Source organism: Salvelinus namaycush, unplaced genomic scaffold, assembly GCF_016432855.1.
Source record: "Salvelinus namaycush isolate Seneca unplaced genomic scaffold, SaNama_1.0 Scaffold600, whole genome shotgun sequence".
NCBI lineage: Eukaryota > Metazoa > Chordata > Actinopteri > Salmoniformes > Salmonidae > Salvelinus > Salvelinus namaycush.
In genome coordinates, this window is record NW_024061310.1 from 83,829 (window position 1) to 108,103 (window position 24,275).

The 24,275-nt window shown below is 44.7% G+C and overlaps 1 protein-coding gene across 2 annotated transcripts; it reads right to left on the reverse strand.

The window, feature by feature from the left end:
• On the reverse strand, positions 1-24,193 carry LOC120042036 (5-azacytidine-induced protein 2-like). Of its 2 annotated transcripts, none has more exons than XM_038986930.1 (8): positions 23,995-24,193; positions 22,704-22,935; positions 21,610-21,726; positions 20,774-20,873; positions 20,075-20,208; positions 19,571-19,620; positions 13,246-13,376; positions 1-1,092 (listed from the first exon to the last, which is right to left on the reverse strand). In XM_038986930.1, the coding sequence occupies exons 2-8, from the start codon at positions 22,926-22,928 to the stop codon at positions 653-655; spliced, it is 1,197 nt and encodes a 398-aa protein (XP_038842858.1). In that variant the 5' UTR covers positions 22,929-22,935; positions 23,995-24,193; the 3' UTR covers positions 1-652. The 2 variants fall into 2 exon arrangements, with proteins under 2 accessions (XP_038842858.1, XP_038842857.1); XM_038986929.1 differs by having other exon boundaries at positions 22,704-22,939.
• Positions 24,194-24,275: the final 82 nt, after the last annotated feature.

The window sequence follows — 24,275 nt, forward strand, 5'->3', positions numbered from 1 at the left end:
GCCCCTACACTCTAACCACTAGGCTACCTGCCGTCCCTACACTCTAACCACTAGGCTACCTGCCGTCCCTACACTCTAACCACTAGGCTACCTGCCTTGTGTGATTAAAAACAGCTTTAGGTGCTACTGGGGGGTATATATATACCAGTATCTGTTACAGCGCAGGTTCACTACAACCTCTATATTATGAAGGACAGATAACGTAAGGATGGACTATATACCTTTATAATACATGACAACGGGGAACATGTTAAAGAAGTCACATTAGCGGGGGGGCTAAAATTGAAAAGCAGTCAAGACTGTGGATTAGTTCACTACAGCTTTGAGCTCTAGTAAATACCAGTATAGATACACACATTAAACACAGTCATAATCTGTCTGTCCAGACTTCTCCCATCATCTTTCTCTCTTGGCTGGATGAAACTTCCTTTCTCTGCCACCTGATTCCCAGAGAGGGGAGTCATCAGTGTGTCTGGGCCGGGTCAGAGGATAGCCCATCAGAATCTTCTCCTGTGGTTTGTTCTGTGGCTCGTTGAATCGTCCTGGAGCTAGTTCGCCAGGGCTGGAGAGTCCATAGGAGTTGTCTCCTCATCTTAAGGCAGGTTGGGTGTTGCACGGGCAGGGCAGGCTTAGAGACAGGGAGTCCTCCACCTCAGTAGGGTGGGGGCTTGGCCCAGTCTCCATTAGGGCTCATGGGGGTATTACCCCTGGAGGAGTGGATGGGGCTGCCCTGGCTCAGACCCTGCCTCTGGCCCTCCCAGAAGAGGGCGTCGCTGGGTTTGGGCGGCGAGGGGAAGGACCAGGAGGAGTCATCTAGAGAGGCCTGGTTGAGAGGAGGAGGAGGCAGGAGGACAGGGCTGGTACTGTCCAGACCCAAGGCTCCAGGGTAGTGGCTGGACCAGGGACCGTTTGGCCAGTAGTCCTCCCTGAGACCCTCCAGAGCCGGGGGGCCCACGGGGGGCAGGCAGGGCCGGCCAGAGCTGGAGGGGACAGGGGGGGCACTAGGGGCACGGGGCACGGACATGCGGACTGTCCGATGGTTCAGGTTCTTCTCCACATCGTCCAGACACTGGACAGGGACAGTTGGTGCAGCTAGAGAGAACAAACACAAACACTATTTCTTAAACATGACTGATTTAAATCAGGTTGTCAGGTAATTAGAATGTTTTACCTGGTTGTGTTCAGTAGACGGCAAACAGGAGGAACCCATTTTGACACTGTTGTTTTGGTATTACATTTTGGTACTACCTGAACTGGTACAATGACACTAATTGTTGGTTTTCTTCAGTTGCAAAATGTTCTACTACGTTATGCCCTACTGAACAAGCCCCAGTATTTGGCACCCTCACCCTTGCCACCTACCCCAAAGCAGCACTCAAGAAAATAAATCCATTTCAAACACACAAAATTCAAAACAAAGCAACTCATCACACCGGACTGCTCATGAAGACCAGGGAATATTCATTAGGATTATGTGAATATTCATTTGGATTATGTTCCTTTGTCCATGGAACTCTTAGTATCGAACCACCACACAATTTATGTAATTATGACTGGTTCCAGTAATCATTTCAGTTAGTGTGACTGGTTCCAGTAATCATTTCAGTTAGTGTGACTGGCTCCAGTAATCATTACAGTTAGTGTGACTGGTTCCAGTAATCATTACAGTTAGCGTGACTGGTTCCAGTAATCATTACAGTTAGTGTGACTGGTTCCAGTAATCATTACAGTTAGTGTGACTGGTTCCAGTAATCATTACAGTTAGTGTGACTGGTTCCAGTAATCATTTCAGTTAGTGTGACTGGTTCCAGTAATCATTTCAGTTAGTGCGACTGGTTCTAGTAATCATTTCAGTTAGTGCGACTGGTTCCAGTAATCATTTCAGTTAGTGTGACTGGTTCCAGTAATCATTTCAGTTAGTGTGACTGGTTCCAGTAATCATTTCAGTTAGTGTGACTGGCTCCAGTAATCATTTCAGTTAGTGTGACTGGCTCCAGTAATCATTTCAGTTAGTGTGACTGGCTCCAGTAATCATTTCAGTTAGTGTGACTGGCTCCAGTAATCATTTCAGTTAGTGTGACTGGTTCCAGTAATCATTTCAGTTAGTGTGACTGATTCTAGTAATCATTTCGGTTAGTGTGACTGGCTCCAGTAATCATTTCAGTTAGTGTGACTGGCTCCAGTAATCATTTCAGTTAGTGTGACTGGCTCCAGTAATCATTTCAGTTAGTGTGACTGGCTCCAGTAATCATTTCAGTTAGTGTGACTGGTTCCAGTAATCATTACAGTTAGTGTGACTGGTTCCAGTAATCATTACAGTTAGTGTGACTGGTTCCAGTAATCATTTCAGTTAGTGTGACTGGTTCCAGTAATCATTTCAGTTAGTGCGACTGGTTCTAGTAATCATTTCAGTTAGTGCGACTGGTTCCAGTAATCATTTCAGTTAGTGTGACTGGTTCCAGTAATCATTTCAGTTAGTGTGACTGGTTCCAGTAATCATTTCAGTTAGTGTGACTGGCTCCAGTAATCATTTCAGTTAGTGTGACTGGCTCCAGTAATCATTTCAGTTAGTGTGACTGGCTCCAGTAATCATTTCAGTTAGTGTGACTGGCTCCAGTAATCATTTCAGTTAGTGTGACTGGTTCCAGTAATCATTTCAGTTAGTGTGACTGATTCTAGTAATCATTTCGGTTAGTGTGACTGGCTCCAGTAATCATTTCAGTTAGTGTGACTGGCTCCAGTAATCATTTCAGTTAGTGTGACTGGCTCCAGTAATCATTTCAGTTAGTGTGACTGGCTCCAGTAATCATTTCAGTTAGTGTGACTGGTTCCAGTAATCATTTCAGTTAGCGTGACTGGTTCTAGTAATCATTTCAGTTAGTGTGACTGGTTCCAGTAATCATTTCAGTTAGTGTGACTGGTTCCAGTAATCATTTCAGTTAGCGTGACTGGTTCTAGTAATCATTTCAGTTAGCGTGACTGGTTCCAGTAATCATTACAGTTAGCGTGACTGGTTCCAGTAATCATTTCAGTTAGTGCGACTGGTTCCAGTAATCATTTCAGTTAGTGCGACTGGTTCCAGTAATCATTTCAGTTAGTGTGATTGGTTCCAGTAATCATTTCAGTGTGACTGGTTCTAGTAATCATTTCAGTTAGTGTGACTGGTTCTAGTAATCATTTCAGTTAGTGTGACTGGCTCCAGTAATCATTTCAGTTAGCGTGACTGGTTCCAGTAATCATTTCAGTTAGTGTGACTGGTTCCAGTAATCATTTCAGTTAGTGTGACTGGTTCCAGTAATCATTTCAGTTAGTGTGACTGGTTCCAGTAATCATTTCAGTTAGTGTGACTGGTTCCAGTAATCATTTCAGTTAGTGTGACTGGTTCCAGTAATCATTTCAGTTAGTGTGACTGGTTCCAGTAATCATTACAGTTAGTGTGACTGGTTCTAGTAATCATTTCAGTTTGTGTGACTGGTTCCAGTAATCATTTCAGTTAGTGTGACTGGCTCCAGTAATCATTTCAGTTAGTGTGACTGGTTCTAGTAATCATTACAGTTAGTGTGACTGGTTCCAGTAATCATTTCAGTTAGTGTGACTGGTTCCAGTAATCATTTCAGTTAGTGTGACTGGTTCCAGTAATCATTTCAGTTAGTGTGACTGGTTCCAGTAATCATTTCAGTTAGTGTGACTGGTTCCAGTAATCATTTCAGTTAGTGTGACTGGTCCCAGTAATCATTACAGTTAGTGTGACTGGTTCTAGTAATCATTTCAGTTAGTGTGACTGGTCCCAGTAATCATTTCAGTTAGTGTGACTGGTTCCAGTAATCATTTCAGTTAGTGTGACTGGCTCCAGTAATCATTTCAGTTAGTGTGACTGGCTCCAGTAATCATTTCAGTTAGTGTGACTGGTTCCAGTAATCATTACAGTTAGTGTGACTGGTTCCAGTAATCATTACAGTTAGTGTGACTGGTTCCAGTAATCATTACAGTTAGTGTGACTGGTTCTAGTAATCATTACAGTTAGTGTGACTGGTTCCAGTAATCATTACAGTTAGTGTGACTGGTTCCAGTAATCATTTCAGTTAGTGTGACTGGTTCCAGTATTCATTTCAGTTAGTGTGATTGGTTCCAGTAATCATTTCAGTGTGACTGGTTCTAGTAATCATTTCAGTTAGTGTGACTGGTTCTAGTAATCATTTCAGTTAGTGTGACTGGTTCCAGTAATCATTTCAGTTAATGTGACTGGTTCCAGTAATCATTTCAGTTAGTGTGACTGGTTCCAGTAATCATTTCAGTTAGTGTGACTGGTTCCAGTAATCATTACAGTTAGTGTGACTGGTTCTAGTAATCATTTCAGTTAGTGTGACTGGTTCCAGTAATCATTTCAGTTAGTGTGACTGGTTCCAGTAATCATTTCAGTTAGTGTGACTGGTTCTAGTAATCATTTCAGTTAGTGTGACTGGTTCTAGTAATCATTTCAGTGTGACTGGTTCTAGTAATCATTTCAGTTAGTGTGACTGGCTCCAGTAATCATTTCAGTTTGTGTGACTGGTTCCAGTAATCATTTCAGTTAGTGTGACTGGCTCCAGTAATCATTTCAGTTAGTGTGACTGGTTCTAGTAATCATTACAGTTAGTGTGACTGGTTCCAGTAATCATTTCAGTTAGTGTGACTGGTTCCAGTAATCATTTCAGTTAGTGTGACTGGTCCCAGTAATCATTACAGTTAGTGTGACTGGTTCTAGTAATCATTTCAGTTAGTGTGACTGGTTCCAGTAATCATTTCAGTTAGTGTGACTGGTTCCAGTAATCATTTCAGTTAGTGTGACGGCTCCAGTAATCATTTCAGTTAGTGTGACTGGTTCCAGTAATCATTTCAGTTAGTGTGACTGGTTCCAGTAATCATTTCAGTTAGTGTGACGGCTCCAGTAATCATTTCAGTTAGTGTGACTGGTTCCAGTAATCATTTCAGTTAGTGTGACTGGTTCTAGTAATAATTTGGGCTCAATAATCAACTTTAAATGCTGTTTATTGATATCCATTATCCTCTAAGTTGGATGAATGCCAATAACTAGGCTAATTAATTAAAGATTGTTCCTGTGTACCTTTAGGGATGTGTGGTTGGGTTGGATGATGCTGACAGAGTGTACCTTTAGGGATGTGTGATTGGTTGGATGATGCTGACAGAGTGTACCTTTAGGGATGTGTGATTGGTTGGATGATGCTGACAGAGTGTACCTTTAGGGATATGTGATTGGTTGGATGATGCTGACAGAGTGTACCTTTAGGGATGTGTGATTGGTTGGATGATGCTGACAGAGTGTACCTTTAGGGATGTGTGATTGGTTGGATGATGCTGACAGAGTGTACCTTTAGGGATGTGTGATTGGTTGGATGATGCTGACAGAGTGTACCTTTAGGGATGTGTGATTGGGTTGGATGATGCTGACAGAGTGTACCTTTAGGGATGTGTGATTGGGTTGGATGATGCTGACAGAGTGTACCTTTAGGGATATGTGATTGGGTTGGATGATGCTGACAGAGTGTACCTTTAGGGATGTGTGATTGGGTTGGATGATGCTGACAGAGTGTACCTTTAGGGATGTGTGATTGGGTTGGATGATGCTGACAGAGTTATACCTTTAGGGATGTGTGATTGGGTTGGATGATGCTGACAGAGTGTACCTTTAGGGATATGTGGTTGGGTTGGATGATGCTGAAAAGGAATTAGTAAACAGTGTGTGAATAGAAGAGACAAAATATTTATTAAGAAATTATTTATTTATCTTACATTGTCAGCATTTTAGTTTAGTTTTCTCCTCTAGAAATCAAAGTGACAGGCAGACAGACAGACAGACAGACAGGCAGGCAGGCGGACATAGCGACGGACAGACATAGCAACAGACAGCCTGGTAGGCAGAGACAGGTAGACAGGCAGAGACAGGTAGACAGGCAGACAGGCAGAGCGACAGACAGCCAGAGCGACAGACAACCAGAGCGGCAGACAGCCAGCCAGACAGGCAGAGCGACAGACAACCAGACAGGCAGAGCGACAGACCGCCAGAGCGACAGACAACCAGACAGGCAGAGGGACAGCCAGCCAGAGCGACAGACGACCAGACAGGCAGAGCGACAGACAGCCAGAGCGACAGACGACCAGACAGGCAGAGCGACAGACAGGCAGAGCGACAGACAACCAGACAGGCAGAGCGACAGACAGAAGAACAGCCATGCAGACAGGCAGAGGGACAGACAACCAGACAGGCAGAGCGACAGACAACCAGACAGGCAGAGCGACAGACAGGCAGAGCGACAGACAACCAGACAGGCAGAGCGACATACAGCCAGAGCGACAGACAGCCAGACAGGCAGAGCGACAGACAGAAGAACAGCCATGCAGACAGGCAGAGGGACAGCCAGCCAGACAGGCAGAGGGACAGACAACCAGACAGGCAGAGGGACAGACAACCAGACAGGCAGAGGGACAGCCAGCCAGACAGGCAGAGGGACAGCCAGCCAGACAGGCAGAGCGACAGACAACCAGACAGGCAGAGCGACAGACAGGCAGAGCGACAGACAGCCAGACAGGCAGAGGGACAGACAACCAGACAGGCAGAGCGACAGACAGAAGAACAGCCATGCAGACAGGCAGAGGGACAGCCAACCAGACAGGCAGAGGGACAGCCAGCCAGACAGGCAGAGGGACAGCCAGCCAGACAGGCAGAGGGACAGACAGCCAGCCAGACAGGCAGAGGGACAGACAACCAGACAGGCAGAGCGACAGACAGCCAGAGCGACAGACAACCAGACAGGCAGAGCGACAGACAGAAGAACAGCCATGCAGACAGGCAGAGGGACAGCCAGCCAGACACTGTAGTTTCCAGAGGCTGTATAGCTAATTGGGCTGAGTAGTGTGAGGAGAGATGGAGTGAGAATCACACCTCTGACGTTCCCTTCAGAACTAGACAGGCTTCAGAGACACAACACACACACACACACACACACACACACACACACACACACACACACACACACACACACACACACACACACACACACACACACACACACACACACACACACACACACACACACACACACAGGCCTGATTAAGGCTTTTAGAGAGATGCATCCCTCAGAGATAACATGGCTTAGAAAACATATTTAAAGAGAATAGACATTTCTTTCTATGGTAAAGAGAGTCAGAGCAGTTCAGTCAAATGTCTGACACACACACACACACACACACACACACACACACACACACACACACACACACACACACACACACACACACACACACACACACACACACACACACACACACACACACACACACACACACACACACCCTCTTTAATATGCAGCACAAATGCATGCAACATTAGACACACACATCATTGGTTTTCTATCCAATCATCATGTTGAGCGGATAATAATAAAGTTTAAATGAGAGTTCCTCTGTGTTTGATGGAAGAGCAGGAGGGAGAGAGAGAGAAACAGTCTCATGAGAGTTTCCATTTGAATAAAAGTGATTCCGTGGTGAGAACCTCTGACGAATACAGATGCTCAGTGTCTTTGAATAAATACATCTCTCCCTTATCTACAAAACAGGATTAGTCTGGGATATTCACTAGAATAAATATATTTGCTCTTTATATTTCATTCTAATTTGCACCTCTTGTTTGGTCTTCTGTTCCACAAAGATAATAGTAACCTACTAAATATCTTGTTTGGTCCTCTGTTCCACAAAGAGAATATCAACAAACTAAACCTCTTCAGGGGTGAAAAACAAAGAGCTTTAATATCATTGTAGTGTTATGATAATATCTCCTCTACCATTGTAGTGCTATGATAATATCTCCTCTACCATTGTAGTGCTATGATAATATCTCCTCTACCATTGTAGTGCTATGATAATATCTCCTCTACCATTGTAGTGCTATGATAATATCTCCTCTACCATTGTAGTGCTATGATAATATCTCCTCTACCATTGTAGTGCTATGATAATATCTCCTCTACCATTGTAGTGCTATGATAATATCTCCTCTACCATTGTAGTGCTATGATAATATCTCCTCTACCATTGTAGTGCTATGATAATATCTCCTCTACCATTGTAGTGCTATGATAATATCTCCTCTACCATTGTAGTGCTATGATAATATCTCCTCTACCATTGTAGTGCTATGATAATATATCCTCTACCATTGTAGTGCTATGATAATATATCCTCTACCATTGTAGTGCTATGATAATATCTCCTCTACCATTGTAGTGCTATGATAATACCTCCTCTACCATTGTAGTGCTATGATAATATATCCTCTACCATTGTAGTGCTATGATAATATCTCCTCTACCATTGTAGTGCTATGATAATATCTCCTCTACCATTGTAGTGCTATGATAATATATCCTCTACCATTGTAGTGTTATGATAATATATCCTCTACCATTGTAGTGCTATGATAATATCTCCTCTACCATTGTAGTGCTATGATAATATATCCTCTACCATTGTAGTGCTATGATAATATATCCTCTACCATTGTAGTGCTATGATAATATATCCTCTACCATTGTAGTGCTATGATAATATCTCCTCTACCATTGTAGTGCTATGATAATATCTCCTCTACCATTGTAGTGCTATGATAATATCTCCTCTACCATTGTAGTGCTATGATAATATATCCTCTACCATTGTAGTGCTATGATAATATATCCTCTACCATTGTAGTGCTATGATAATATCTCCTCTACCATTGTAGTGCTATGATAATATCTCCTCTACCATTGTAGTGCTATGATAATATATCCTCTACCATTGTAGTGCTATGATAATATCTCCTCTACCATTGTAGTGCTATGATAATATCTCCTCTACCATTGTAGTGCTATGATAATATCTCCTCTACCATTGTAGTGCTATGATAATATCTCCTCTACCATTGTAGTGCTATGATAATATATCCTCTACCATTGTAGTGTTATGATAATATATCCTCTACCATTGTAGTGCTATGATAATATATCCTCTACCATTGTAGTGCTATGATAATATATCCTCTACCATTGTAGTGCTATGATAATATATCCTCTACCATTGTAGTGCTATGATAATATCTCCTCTACCATTGTAGTGTTATGATAATATATCCTCTACCATTGTAGTGCTATGATAATATCTCCTCTACCATTGTAGTGCTATGATAATATATCCTCTACCATTGTAGTGCTATGATAATATATCCTCTACCATTGTAGTGCTATGATAATATCTCGGCTGTCTTTCTCCACCTAGCCTCCAGTATAATCCCTCTTTCTCCACCTAGCCTACAGTAGAATACCTCTTTCTTCCACCTAGCCTACAGTAGAATACCTCTTTCTCCACCTAGCCTACAGTAGAATCCCTCTTTCTTCCACCTAGCCTCCAGTATAATCCCTCTTTCTCCACCTAGCCTACAGTAGAAGCCCTCTTTCTCCACCTAGCCTACAGTAGAATCCCTCTTTCTCCACCTAGCCTACAGTAGAAGCCCTCTTTCTCCACCTAGCCTACAGTAGAAGCCCTCTTTCTCCACCTAGCCTACAGTAGAAGCCCTCTTTCTCCACCTAGCCTACAGTAGAATCCCTCTTTCTCCACCTAGCCTACAGTATAATCCCTCTTTCTCCACCTAGCCTCCAGTAGAATCCCTCTTTCTCCACCTAGCCTCCAGTAGAATCCCTCTTTCTCCACCTAGCCTCCAGTAGAATCCCTCTTTCTCCACCTAGCCTCCAGTAGAATCCCTCTTTCTCCACCCAGCCTCCAGTAGATTCCCTCTTTCTCCACCTAGCCTCCAGTAGATTCCCTCTTTCTCCACCTAGCCTCCAGTAGAATCCCTCTTTCTCCACCTAGCCTCCAGTAGAATCCCTCTTTTTCCACCTAGCCTCCAGTAGAATCCCTCTTTCTCCACCTAGCCTCCAGTAGAATCCCTCTTTCTCCACCTAGCCTACAGTAGAATCCCTCTTTCTCCACCTAGCCTCCAGTAGAATCCCTCTTTCTCCACCTAGCCTCCAGTAGAATCCCTCTTTCTCCACCTAGCCTCCAGTAGAATCCCTCTTTCTCCACCCAGCCTCCAGTAGATTCCCTCTTTCTCCACCTAGCCTCCAGTAGATTCCCTCTTTCTCCACCTAGCCTCCAGTAGAATCCCTCTTTCTCCACCTAGCCTCCAGTAGAATCCCTCTTTTTCCACCTAGCCTCCAGTAGAATCCCTCTTTCTCCACCTAGCCTCCAGTAGAATCCCTCTTTCTCCACCTAGCCTACAGTAGAATCCCTCTTTCTCCACCTAGCCTCCAGTAGAATCCCTCTTTCTCCACCTAGCCTCCAGTAGAATCCCTCTTTCTCCACCTAGCCTACAGTAGAATCCCTCTTTCTCCACCTAGCCTACAGTAGAATCCCTCTTTCTCCACCTAGCCTACAGTAGAATCCCTCTTTCTCCACCTAGCCTACAGTAGAATCCCTCTTTCTCCACCTAGCCTCCAGTAGAATCCCTCTTTCTCCACCTAGCCTCCAGTAGAATCCCTCTTTCTCCATCTAGCCTCCAGTAGAATTCCTCTTTCTCCACCTAGCCTCCAGTATAATCCCTCTTTCTTCCACCTAGCCTCCAGTAGAATCCCTCTTTCTTCCACCTAGCCTCCAGTAGAATCCCTCTTTCTTCCACCTAGCCTCCAGTAGAATCCCTCTTTCTTCCACCTAGCCTCCAGTAGAATCCCTCTTTCTCCACCTAGCCTCCAGTAGAATCCCTCTTTCTCCACCTAGCCTCCAGTAGAATCCCTCTTTCTTCCACCTAGCCTCCAGTAGAATCCCTCTTTCTCCACCTAGCCTACAGTAGGATCCCTCTTTCTTCCACCTAGCCTCCAGTAGAATCCCTCTTTCTTCCACCTAGCCTACATAGTAGACTCTCTTTCATCAACAACTTTTATTTTGAAAGATTCCTTGTTGATGGCATGTTGTTTTAAGATGTGTGAAAAGACAAGTTGGGTTCAGTTAACACTCAGAGAGAAGGGGGAACTCATGAGATGTTGACAAGGGAACTTGAAGAGAAAACATGAACTTCTCTACACTAAATAAGTAGTAGCAGTACGTCAGAAAGTCTGCTCTTTAGTCCGAGGCCCTCTCCCTCATACACAGGGATTATGTTAATGAGGGGGGCACATTATCCTGGATTGTTCAGATAGAAATACATTACCTAGAAAATACACACATCTCTGCCATGTAGTATAGAGGATCTAGCCAGCTCAAGACATTTCTGTCTGCAACCTTCCATAATGTCTGCTGAAAGAGCCCCAGCCAGGACTTACCTCGTCTGTGAGCTGTGGTTTGTAACTCACCTCGTCTGTTAGCTGCTAGCTGTGGTTTGTAACTCACCTCGTCTGTTAGCTGCTAGCTGTGGTTTATAATTCACCTCGTCTGTTAGCTGCTAGCTGTGGTTTGTAACTCACCTCGTCTGTTAGCTGCTAGCTGTGGTTTATAATTCACCTCGTCTGTTAGCTGCTAGCTGTGGTTTGTAACTCACCTCGTCTGTTAGCTGCTAGCTGTGGTTTGTAACTCACCTCGTCTGTTAGCTGCTAGCTGTGGTTTGTAACTCACCTCGTCTGTTAGCTGCTAGCTGTGGTTTATAATTCACCTCGTCTGTTAGCTGCTAGCTGTGGTTTGTAACTCACCTCGTCTGTTAGCTGCTAGCTGTGGTTTATAACTCACCTCGTCTGTTAGCTGCGGTTTATAACTCACCTCGTCTCTTAGCTGCTAGCTGTGGTTTGTAACTCACCTCGTCTGTTAGCTGCTAGCTGTGTTTTGTAACTCACCTCATCTGTTAGCTGCAGTTTGTAACTCACCTCGTCTGTTAGCTGCGGTTTGTAACTCACCTCGTCTGTTAGCTGCTAGCTGTGGTTTATAACACCTCGTCTGTTAGCTGCTAGCTGTGGTTTATAACTCACCTCGTCTGTTAGCTGCTAGCTGTGGTTTGTAACTCACCTCGTCTGTTAGCTGCTAGCTGTGGTTTGTAACTCACCTCGTCTGTTAGCTGCTAGCTGTGGTTTGTAACTCACCTCGTCTGTTAGCTGCTAGCTGTGGTTTGTAACTCACCTCGTCTGTTAGCTGCTAGCTGTGGTTTGTAACTCACCTCGTCTGTTAGCTGCTAGCTGTGGTTTGTAACTCACCTCGTCTGTTAGCTGCTAGCTGTGGTTTGTAACTCACCTCGTCTGTTAGCTGCTAGCTGTGGTTTATAACTCACCTCGTCTGTTAGCTGCTAGCTGTGGTTTGTAACTCACCTCGTCTGTTAGCTGCTAGCTGTGGTTTGTAACTCACCTCGTCTGTTAGCTACTAGCTGTGGTTTGTAACTCACCTCGTCTGTTAGCTGCTAGCTGTGGTTTATAACTCACCTCGTCTGTTAGCTGCAGTTTGTAACTCACCTCGTCTCTTAGCTGCTAGCTGTGGTTTATAACACCTCGTCTGTTAGCTGCTAGCTGTGGTTTATAACACCTCGTCTGTTAGCTGCTAGCTGTGGTTTGTAACTCACCTCGTCTGTTAGCTGCGGTTTGTAACTCACCTCGTCTGTTAGCTGCTAGCTGTGGTTTATAACACCTCGTCTGTTAGCTGCTAGCTGTGGTTTATAACTCACCTCGTCTGTTAGCTGCTAGCTGTGGTTTGTAACTCACCTCGTCTGTTAGCTGCTAGCTGTGGTTTGTAACTCACCTCGTCTGTTAGCTGCTAGCTGTGGTTTGTAACTCACCTCGTCTGTTAGCTGCTAGCTGTGGTTTGTAACTCACCTCGTCTGTTAGCTGCTAGCTGTGGTTTGTAACTCACCTCGTCTGTTAGCTGCTAGCTGTGGTTTGTAACTCACCTCGTCTGTTAGCTGCTAGCTGTGGTTTATAACTCACCTCGTCTGTTAGCTGCTAGCTGTGGTTTGTAACTCACCTCGTCTGTTAGCTGCTAGCTGTGGTTTGTAACTCACCTCGTCTGTTAGCTACTAGCTGTGGTTTGTAACTCACCTCGTCTGTTAGCTGCTAGCTGTGGTTTATAACTCACCTCGTCTGTTAGCTGCAGTTTGTAACTCACCTCGTCTCTTAGCTGCTAGCTGTGGTTTATAACACCTCGTCTGTTAGCTGCTAGCTGTGGTTTATAACACCTCGTCTGTTAGCTGCTAGCTGTGGTTTGTAACTCACCTCGTCTGTTAGCTGCTAGCTGTGGTTTGTAACTCACCTCGTCTGTTAGCTGCTAGCTGCGGTTTGTCTCCGAGCTTCTTCACCAGGTCAGACTGTTGTTTCAACACTGAGTGTAGAGAGGAGATCTCAGTGGCCAGGGCCTCATAGGACTGTAGAACTGCCTTATCGCTGTAAAATAACAAGACTACAATGAGACAAGACTACAGGACAACACTCCTACATTCATCTACAGGACTATTTACATTTGCACAATACATACTTAATTCAGGACAGGAGTACACAGATTTTTTTTTTGTTTTCTTTTTTTACATTTGTGAAAACAGTAATGCTGCCACTTTCCGCTTCTCCAAGCAATTCCAGAATATTAAAATAAACACATTTATTTAAATAATAATAGAAGAAAAATCCTTCAACATTAACCATTAACGCAAAGACCTAAAGGCATATTTGTGATGATATAGAGTGAAGATGCACCAGATGTTTTGAACATCCTAAAGGGAGTCAGAAACGTGATGTTGGCAGCAGCACCTGTAAGACAGACTTTATAGAGGAGCACAGATCTCATGAACACGTTGACTAAACCGGACGCAGCAGAGAGACCTCCCGGCCTTCATTCATCGTCATGTTCCAATCACTTGCTATTGGTTTCACTGAGCGGAATATTTTTCTGCTGTTTTTCTAATTGAACCCGATGTGAAGTGTAATTGCTAAAATTTCTTGGACGTCGCATCTCCCTCTTGATTATTTTGTCTGAAAAACCATATCATGACCAAGACTTGGCATCTATAAGGTCTTATTTATGCATACATTTAAGCAATGAGATGAGATAAATATATATATATTAGATACACACACAAAACTAGTCAAAAGCTTGTCTGGTACTGATTCTCTACAGAATTATAATATATTTATTTGCCGAGTGCTTTTCAAACGTTACATTTAAAAAAAGATACTCGGCTTAAAAAAAATATCCTCTTGTGAGATTCACAGGATGGAGAAGGCATTGTTTCAGACAGGCACCTGTTCGGTGTGATTAAAAGGCTATTACTTTGGTTCTCTATGAATGAAACTCTGGGTCTGTAGCGCCCTGTTCGGTGTGATTAAAAGGCTATTACTTTGGTTCTCTATGAATGAAACTCTGGGTCTGTGGCGCCCTGTTCGGTGTGATTAAAAGGCTATTTACTTTGGTTCTCTATGAATGAAACTCGGTCTGTAGCGCCAACTAGTGGACATAATAATGTACTGGAGGTCTACTCCACGTTCCCAAATTAGATCAAATCCCTTTTGTATTTGTCAAACGCTCCTGATACAACTGCTGTAGTGGACTTTACAGTGAAATGCTACTTTACCAGCCAATTCACCAATCATGCAGAGTTTAAGTATGAAACATTTACTAAATAAAAAAAAGGAAATAGTAACACAATAAAATAACAATAATGAGACTATATACAAGGAGCACTGAGTCACGGTGCAGGGGTACGAGGTAGTAATGAGACTATATACAAGGAGTACAGAGTCACGGTGCAGGGGTACGAGGTAGTAATGAGACTATATACAAGGAGTACAGAGTCACGGTGCAGGGGTACGAGGTAGTAATGAGACTATATACAAGGAGTACAGAGTCACGGTGCAGGGGTACGAGGTAGTAATCAGACTATATACAAGGAGTACTGAGTCACGGTGCAGGGGTACGAGGTAGTAATGAGACTATATACAAGGAGTAGAGAGTCACGGTGCAGGGGTACGAGGTAGTAATGAGACTATATACAAGGAGTACAGAGTCACGGTGCAGGGGTACGAGGTAGTAATGAGACTATATACAAGGAGTACTGAGTCACGGTGCAGGGGTACGAGGTAGTAATGAGACTATATACAAGGAGTAGAGAGTCACGGTGCAGGGGTACGAGGTAGTAATGAGACTATATACAAGGAGTACCGAGTCACGGTGCAGGGGTACCAGGTAGTAATGAGACTATATACAAGGAGTACAGAGTCACGGTGCAGGGGTACCAGGTAGTAATGAGACTATATACAAGGAGTACCGAGTCACGGTGCAGGGGTACCAGGTAGTAATGAGACTATATACAAGGAGTACAGAGTCCCGGTGCAGGGGTACGAGGTAGTAATGAGACTATATACAAGGAGTACCGAGTCACGGTGCAGGGGTACCAGGTAGTAATGAGACTATATACAAGGAGTACAGAGTCCCGGTGCAGGGGTACGAGGTAGTAATGAGACTATATACAAGGAGTACAGAGTCACGGTGCAGGGGTACGAGGTAGTAATGAGACTATATACAAGGAGTACTGAGTCACGGTGCAGGGGTACGAGGTAGTAATGAGACTATATACAAGGAGTACAGAGTCACGGTGCAGGGGTACGAGGTAGTAATCAGACTATATACAAGGAGTACTGAGTCACGGTGCAGGGGTACGAGGTAGTAATGAGACTATATACAAGGAGTACAGAGTCACGGTGCAGGGGTACCAGGTAGTAATGAGACTATATACAAGGAGTAGAGAGTCACGGTGCAGGGGTACCAGGTAGTAATGAGACTATATACAAGGAGTACAGAGTCACGGTGCAGGGGTACGAGGTAGTAATGAGACTATATACAAGGAGTACAGAGTCACGGTGCAGGGGTACGAGGTAGTAATGAGACTATATACAAGGAGTACAGAGTCACGGTGCAGGGGTACGAGGTAGTAATGAGACTATATACAAGGAGTACAGAGTCACGGTGCAGGGGTACCAGGTAGTAATGAGACTATATACAAGGAGTACAGAGTCACGGTGCAGGGGTACGATGTAGTAATGAGACTATATACAAGGAGTACTGAGTCACGGTGCAGGGGTACCAGGTAGTAATGAGACTATATACAAGGAGTACTGAGTCACGGTGCAGGGGTACGAGGTAGTAATGAGACTATATACAAGGAGTACTGAGTCACGGTGCAGGGGTACCAGGTAGTAATGAGACTATATACAAGGAGTACTGAGTCACGGTGCAGGGGTACGAGGTAGTAATGAGACTATATACAAGGAGTACAGAGTCACGGTGCAGGGGTACGAGGTAGTAATGAGACTATATACAAGGAGTAGAGAGTCACGGTGCAGGGGTACGAGGTAGTAATGAGACTATATACAAGGAGTACTGAGTCACGGTGCAGGGGTACCAGGTAGTAATGAGACTATATACAAGGAGTACTGAGTCACGGTGCAGGGGTACGAGGTAGTAATGAGACTATATACAAGGAGTACTGAGTCACGGTGTAGGGGTACCAGGTAGTAATGAGACTATATACAAGGAGTACTGAGTCACGGTGCAGGGGTACCAGGTAGTAATGAGACTATATACAAGGAGTACTGAGTCACGGTGTAGGGGTACCAGGTAGTAATGAGACTATATACAAGGAGTACAGAGTCACGGTGCAGGGGTACGAGGTAGTAATGAGACTATATACAAGGAGTACAGAGTCACGGTGCAGGGGTACCAGGTAGTAATGAGACTATATACAAGGAGTACTGAGTCACGGTGCAGGGGTACGAGGTAGTTGAGGTTATTGAGGTAATATGTACATGTCGGTGAGGGTGAAAGTGTCTTGGCAATCAGGATAGATAATAAACAGAGTAGCTGTAACATATGTGAAGAGTGAGAAAGAGTGTGAGTGTATATAGAGCCAGTGAGTGTATATAGAGCCAGTGAGTCCAGTGAGTGTATATAGAGCCAGTGAGTGTACATACAGCCAGTGAGTGTATATAGAGCCAGTGAGTGTATATAGAGCCAGTGAGTGTACATACAGCCAGTGAGTGTATATAGAGCCAGTGAGTGTATATAGAGCCAGTATATAGAGCCAGTGAGTGTATATAGAGCCAGTGAGTGTATATAGAGCCAGTGAGTGTATATAGAGCCAGTATATAGAGCCAGTGAGTGTATATAGAGCCAGTGAGACCAGTGAGTGTATATAGAGCCAGTGAGACCAGTGAGTGTATATAGAGCCAGTGAGACCAGTGAGTGTATATAGAGCCAGTGAGTCCAGTGAGTGTATATAGAGCCAGTGAGTGTATATAGAGCCAGTGAGTGTATATAGAGCCAGTGAGTCCAGTGAGTGTATATAGAGCCAGTGAGTCCAGTGAGTGTATATAGAGCCAGTGAGTCCAGTGAGTGTATATAGAGCCAGTGAGACCAGTGAGTGTATATAGAGCCAGTGAGACCAGTGAGTGTATATAGAGCCAGTGAGTCCAGTGAGTGTATATAGAGCCAGTGAGTCCAGTGAGTGTATATAGAGCCAGTGAGACCAGTGAGTGTATATAGAGCCAGTGAGTGTATATAGAGCCAGTGAGTGTATATAGAGCCAGTGAGTCCAGTGAGTGTATATAGAGCCAGTGAGACCAGTGAGTGTATATAGAGCCAGTGAGTTTATATAGAGCCAGTGAGTCCAGTGAGTGTATATAGAGCCAGTGAGTCCAGTGAGTGTATATAGAGCCAGTGAGTGTATATAGAGCCAGTGAGTCCAGTGAGTGTATATAGAGCCAGTGAGACCAGTGAGTGTATATAGTGCCAGTGAGTGTATATAGAGCCAGTGAGTCCAGTGAGTGTATATAGAGCCAGTGAGTGTACATAGAGCCAGTGAGTCCAGTGAGTCTATATAGAGCCAGTGAGTGTGCATAGAGCCAGTGAGTGTACATAGAGCCAGTGAGTCCAGTGAGTGTATATAGAGCCAGTGAGTCCAGTGAGTGTATATAGAGCCAGTGAGTCCAGTGAGTGTATATAGAGCCAGTGAGTCCAGTGAGTGTATATAGAGCCAGTGAGTCCAGTGAGTGTATATAGAGCCAGTGAGACCAGTGAGTGTATATAGAGCCAGTGAGTGTATATAGAGCCAGTGAGTCCAGTGAGTGTATATAGAGCCAGTGAGTGTATATAGAGCCAGTGAGTCCAGTGAGTGTATATAGAGCCAGTGAGTGTATATAGAGCCAGTGAGTGTACATAGAGCCAGTGAGTCCAGTGAGTGTATATAGAGCCAGTGAGTGTACATAGAGCCAGTGAGTGTACATAGAGCCAGTGAGTCCAGTGAGTGTACATAGAGCCAGTGAGTGTACATAGAGCCAGTGAGTGTACATAGAGCCAGTGAGTCCAGTGAGTGTATATAGAGCCAGTGAGTGTACATAGAGCCAGTGAGTGTACATAGAGCCAGTGAGTCCAGTGAGTGTACATAGAGCCAGTGAGTGTATATAGAGCCAGTGAGACCAGTGAGTGTATATAGAGCCAGTGAGTGTTTATAGAGCCAGTGAGTGTATATAGAGCCAGTGAGTGTACATAGAGCCAGTGAGTGTATATAGAGCCAGTGAGTGTACATAGAGCCAGTGAGACCAGTGAGTGTATATAGAGCCAGTGAGTGTATATAGAGCCAGTGAGTGTATATAGAGCCAGTGAGACCAGTGAGTGTATATAGAGCCAGTGAGTGTATATAGAGCCAGTGAGACCAGTGAGTGTATATAGAGCCAGTGAGTGTATATAGAGCCAGTGAGACCAGTGAGTGTACATAGAGCCAGTGAGTGCATATAGAGCCAGTGAGTGTACATAGAGCCAGTGAGTGTATATAGAGCCAGTGAGTGTACATAGAGCCAGTGAGTGTATATAGAGCCAGTGAGTGTACATAGAGCCAGTGAGTGTATATAGAGCCAGTGAGTGTATATAGAGCCAGTGAGTGTACATAGAGCCAGTGAGTGTACATAGAGCCAGTGAGTCCAGTGAGTGTATATAGAGCCAGTGAGTGTATATAGAGCCAGTGAGTGTACATAGAGCCAGTGAGTGTATATAGAGCCAGTGAGTGTACATAGAGCCAGTGAGTGTATATAGAGCCAGTGAGTGTATATAGAGCCAGTGAGTGTACATAGAGCCAGTGAGTGTATATAGAGCCAGTGAGTGTATATAGAGCCAGTGAGTGTATATAGAGCCAGTGTAACAGAGATATTAGTGTTCATCAGCATGGGACAACTGGCAGAGTTGGTTGTTGATGCCTTGAATTTCTGTGGCATGTATCCTAGTCTATTCTAGTACGATCTGTCTGTCTGAGTGGCATGTATCCCCGTCTATTCTAGTACAATCAGTCTATCTGAGTGGCATGTCCCAGTACTCAGACGAGTTTCTTATTGAAAGTGAACCCTGTTGCTAGGTAAACTACAGACATAGATCTACCTGGCTCTGAGGTAAACAAAGCTTTGTCTCCACCTGGTGGCTGGTGTATGGCATCTACACTATGACATGTTTCAAAATGGGGCTAAATTCTGCTTCCAATTTATTTAGTGAGATTTACCCCTGAAGAACCTGAAGGAGTATTCTGAGGAGATGAGGGACATACCTGGGGTTAGACTCCACGTGATTCTGGTCACCGTCAGTTCCAGAAGAATCCTAGGAAGAGGAGGTCATCAAAAGAGTTATAAATGAAACCCTAGAATAAGAGCGTAGTTCACAGACCACGTCTGGAAAAGAAAAGCCCGGCAAACTACACAGGCATTCTGGTTTCTCCACAATGTGTCTTCATGGACCTCAAAACAAAGGTTTTTGGGTCAACAGACCTTCACCGGGTTTTTGGGTCAACAAGACCTTCACCGGGTTTTTGGGTCAACAAGACCTTCACCGGGTTTTTGGGTCAACAAGACCTTCACCGGGTTTTTGGGTCAACAAGACCTTCACCGGGTTTTTGGGTCAACAAGACCTTCACCGGGTTTTTGGGTCAACAAGACCTTCACCGTGTTTTTGGGTCAACAGACCTTCACCGTGTTTTTGGGTCAACAGACCTTCACCGTGTTTTTGGGTCAACAGATCTTCACCGTGTTTTTGGGTCAACAGATCATAGTCTTACCCCACAGGGTTCCTGCAGTCGGTTCTTCTCCAGAGTCATCCTCTTCAACTCCTCCTGCAGAGTATGGAACTTCAGTTCACTGTTGATCCTGTCCACCTGCCAGTAGTCCTGACTACTGGTTAGAGACTTCATCACTACGGAGGGAGAACACACACACGGTTAGAATACACGTTGTCACTTCTGGGTCATGTGACATCAGTCCCCCCTCTACTTCTTTAACTCTAGCTTGTCTGGGGGAAACATTGAACATCAGGGTTGAACAATGAACACTAGCTTGTCTGGGGGAAACATTGAACATCAGGGTAGAGAGGTCCCTTGGCTGAGGTTAAGTCCCTGTTCATTAAAGTACCTTGGCTGAGGTTAAGTCCCTGTTCATTAAAGTACCTTGGCTGAGGTTAAGTCCCTGCTCATTAAAGTACCTTGGCTGAGGTCAAGTCCCTGCTCATTAAAGTACCTTGGCTGAGGTTAAGTCCCTGCTCATTAAAGTACCTTGGCTGAGGTTAGGTTCCTGCTCATTAAAGTACCTTGGCTGAGGTTAAGTCCCTGCTCATTAAAGTACCTTGGCTGAGGTTAAGTCCCTGCTCATTAAAGTACCTTGGCTGAGGTTAAGTCCCTGTTCATTAAAGTACCTTGGCTGAGGTTAAGTCCCTGCTCATTAAAGTACCTTGGCTGAGGTTAAGTCCCTGCTCATTAAAGTACCTTGGCTGGTCTCCATCTCAGTCTTCAACTGCAGCAGCTCCATCTCTTTGGCCTGCAGCTGCTCATTCAGGAGCCTCTCAGACTCACTCTTCTCCCTCTTCTAGAGAAACACAGTTAAAGAAAGAGAGATATGATGAAGAGTAAAAGATGAAGAGTCCGAGAAGCAGGAGGAGAGACAGTTACACAGAGACAGGATAAAGAGAGGAAGAGTCAGAGAAGCAGGAGGAGATACTGCTTCTGACCAGCTGGACCTAGTGGACTGTCCACGCCAGCTGGACCTAGTGAACTGTCCACGCCAGCTGGACCTAGTGGACTGTCCACGACAGCTGGACCTAGTGGACTGTACACACCAGCTGGACCTAGTGGACTGTACACACCAGCTGGACCTAGTGGACTGTACACACCAGCTGGACCTAGTGGACTGTACACACCAGCTGGACCTAGTGGACTGTACACACCAGCTGGACCTAGTGGACTGTACACACCAGCTGGACCTAGTGGACTGTACACACCAGCTGGACCTAGTGGACTGTCTACACCAGCTGGACCTAGTGGACTGTACATACCAGCTGGACCTAGTGGACTGTACATACCAGCTGGACCTAATGAACTGTACACACCAGCTGGACCTAGTGGACTGTCCACACCAGCTGGACATAGTGGACTGTCCACACCAGCTGGACCTAGTGGACTGTACACACCAGCTGGACCTAGTGGACTGTCCACACCAGCTGGACCTAGTGGACTGTCCACACCAGCTGGACCTAGTGGACTGTACATACCAGCTGGACCTAGTGGACTGTACACACCAGCTGGACCTAGTGGACTGTACATACCAGTTTATTTAGCTCCAGTTGCAGGTCCTCCTTCTCCATGTAGATGCCACGGTAGGCACTGAAGGCCTTGTTGACGTACTGGGGTCCTTCAGGGGAAGGAGCTTCAGGCCTGAACAGCTACAGGTTACAACCACACGTCATCAGTTACAACACAGCTACAACACAGCTACAGGTTACAACACACAGCTACAGGTTACAACACACAGCTACAGGTTACAACACAGCTACAGGTTACAACACAGCTACAGGTTACAACACAGCTACAGGTTACAACACACAGCTACAGGTTACAACACACAGCTACAGGTTACAACACACAGCTACAGGTTACAACCACACGTCATCAGTTACAACACAGCTACAACACAGCTACAGGTTACAACACACAGCTACAGGTTACAACACACAGCTACAGGTTACAACACAGCTACAGGTTACAACACCGCTACAGGTTACAACACCGCTACAGGTTACAACACACAGCTACAGGTTACAACCTACAGCTACAGGTTACAACACACAGCTACAGGTGACAACCACACAGCTACAGGTGACAACCACACAGCTACAGGTGACAACCACACAGCTACAGGTGACAACCACACAGCTACAGGTGACAACCACACAGCTACAGGTGACAACCACACAGCTACAGGTTACAACACACAGCTACAGGTTACAACACACAGCTACAGGTGACAACCACACAGCTACAGGTGACAACCACACAGCTACAGGTGACAACCACACAGCTACAGGTTACAACACACAGCTGTTGAATCTCATGATGCAAGCCTCTCCAAGAACAGGATGACCTCAACACATTGATAAGTGACAATGTTTTACTGTGAGAACAACCCCTGACAATACAGCTAGATCTACTTTGACCATCTGAGGGTTTATCTGTCCCCCCCAAAAAACATCTATGACCCTAATCGGGATAATAAAGTTGTATTTTACTGCTACTGCTGAGAACTTACTTGCTGTATCAAGGTATGAAGTTGTTAGAGCAGAGAAGGTTTACTACCAACCTAATTTGGGTGCTGAGTCAGCTGACTGTCAGCTGACTGTTGTGTCTTAATGAAAGCCTGTACCTTATCTTCCAGCTGTTTGACTCTCTTCCTCAGCAGTGTGTTCTCTCTCTCCGTGTCTCTCAGCCTCTTCTTGATGTCCTCGTACGCTGTGACCAGGGCAAAGTGGGAGGCTACAGACTCGTCCCCGGCACACACGGACACGGGGCTCTCTCCTGCTCCACCGTACGCCGTCTCGTGCTTCAGAATGCAGATGTCATCCTCCACTGCCTCCATGCCAAGCTCCATGCCAGGCCTAGCTAGTAGAGAGCAGAGGTAGACCCGAGGAGTCAATTATACACAACTAAGACAATACAATAATGCCAAGCTCCATGCCAGGCCTAGCTAGTAGAGAGCAGAGAGTAGACCCGAGGAGTCAGTTATACACAACTAAGACAATACAATAATGCCAAGCTCCATGCCAGGCCTAGCTAGTAGAGAGCAGAGGTAGACCCGAGGAGTCAGTTATACACAACTAAGACAATACAATAATGTCATGAGTTTGACATAGAGTTGCATATATTTGGGAACAAATGTGTTTATTTCCAGCAAACTTTAGAATGACAATCGTTGTGTGCCATGCCAGTTGTGCTACAAGTCCAGGATTGAGATTATAGCGATGAGTTGACCTCACTCGTTTGAAAATGCAGAGAAAAGGTCTAGGTACAAAAATAAATAGGAGGAGCCGGTTAAACTCCTCTCTCTTTCTTATCTTAGCCATAACAAGCTGCGTTGGGCTTGGCTACTTGTGCAAGACACCAAGATAACCAGCTCTGGGACACAACATCGGGAGTCTGTGTATTGGTTGGATTCCCAATACACAGACTCCTGATGTTGTGTCGCAATGTTACACGATAACGGAAGTGAGAGCTAAGGAACTGTTGCGTCAAAAAGAGAAAGCAAAACCAATGTTGTATGTCATGACACTTGTTGAAATCAATATATCTATTATTGAAACCATTAGTTAAAACCATAATCCATTATTATCGGTTAAAACAATTAGTAAATATATCCAGGTTGTCATAAAATAAACACGTCCCTTTCCACCACACCAGGCAAAATCAAAACATCAGCATTTCGAAGGACGTTAGCATAGCTAGCTAGCAACTCGGGACAGGCCATTATTCAATATGGATCAACCCAAACTAAAGACTGATGTGTTATCTAGCGTGCTAAATTGGTAATCTAGACCTTACAACTGTGAGCCAGTTGGCGATGACAGTCTTATAGCAGTTAGCTGGCAGCTAAACGATACAAGAATACGCAGCCAGCTGATGATCAATTGATACTAGCTAGCCGCGTTAGCTTATTTTACCTTGTTGATGTTGTTTTCGACGATATCACGTTGTGTATCTACCGAGCATGGTTTGGTACCAATTTACAGGACGACTGTGATGCCAAAATATATATCGGTTGTAAATCGTTATTTTATATGTTTTCGATATATAATACATTTGTGAATAACCATGAACCAGGAAACATCCACCGTCATGTGAAATGTCACTTTCAAAACTTCCGGGGTGAAGTGATTTTCAAAATAAAAGCCCCGACGTCATCCTCGACTTTAAAAAACTATTAATCTGGTTGTAACTAGAT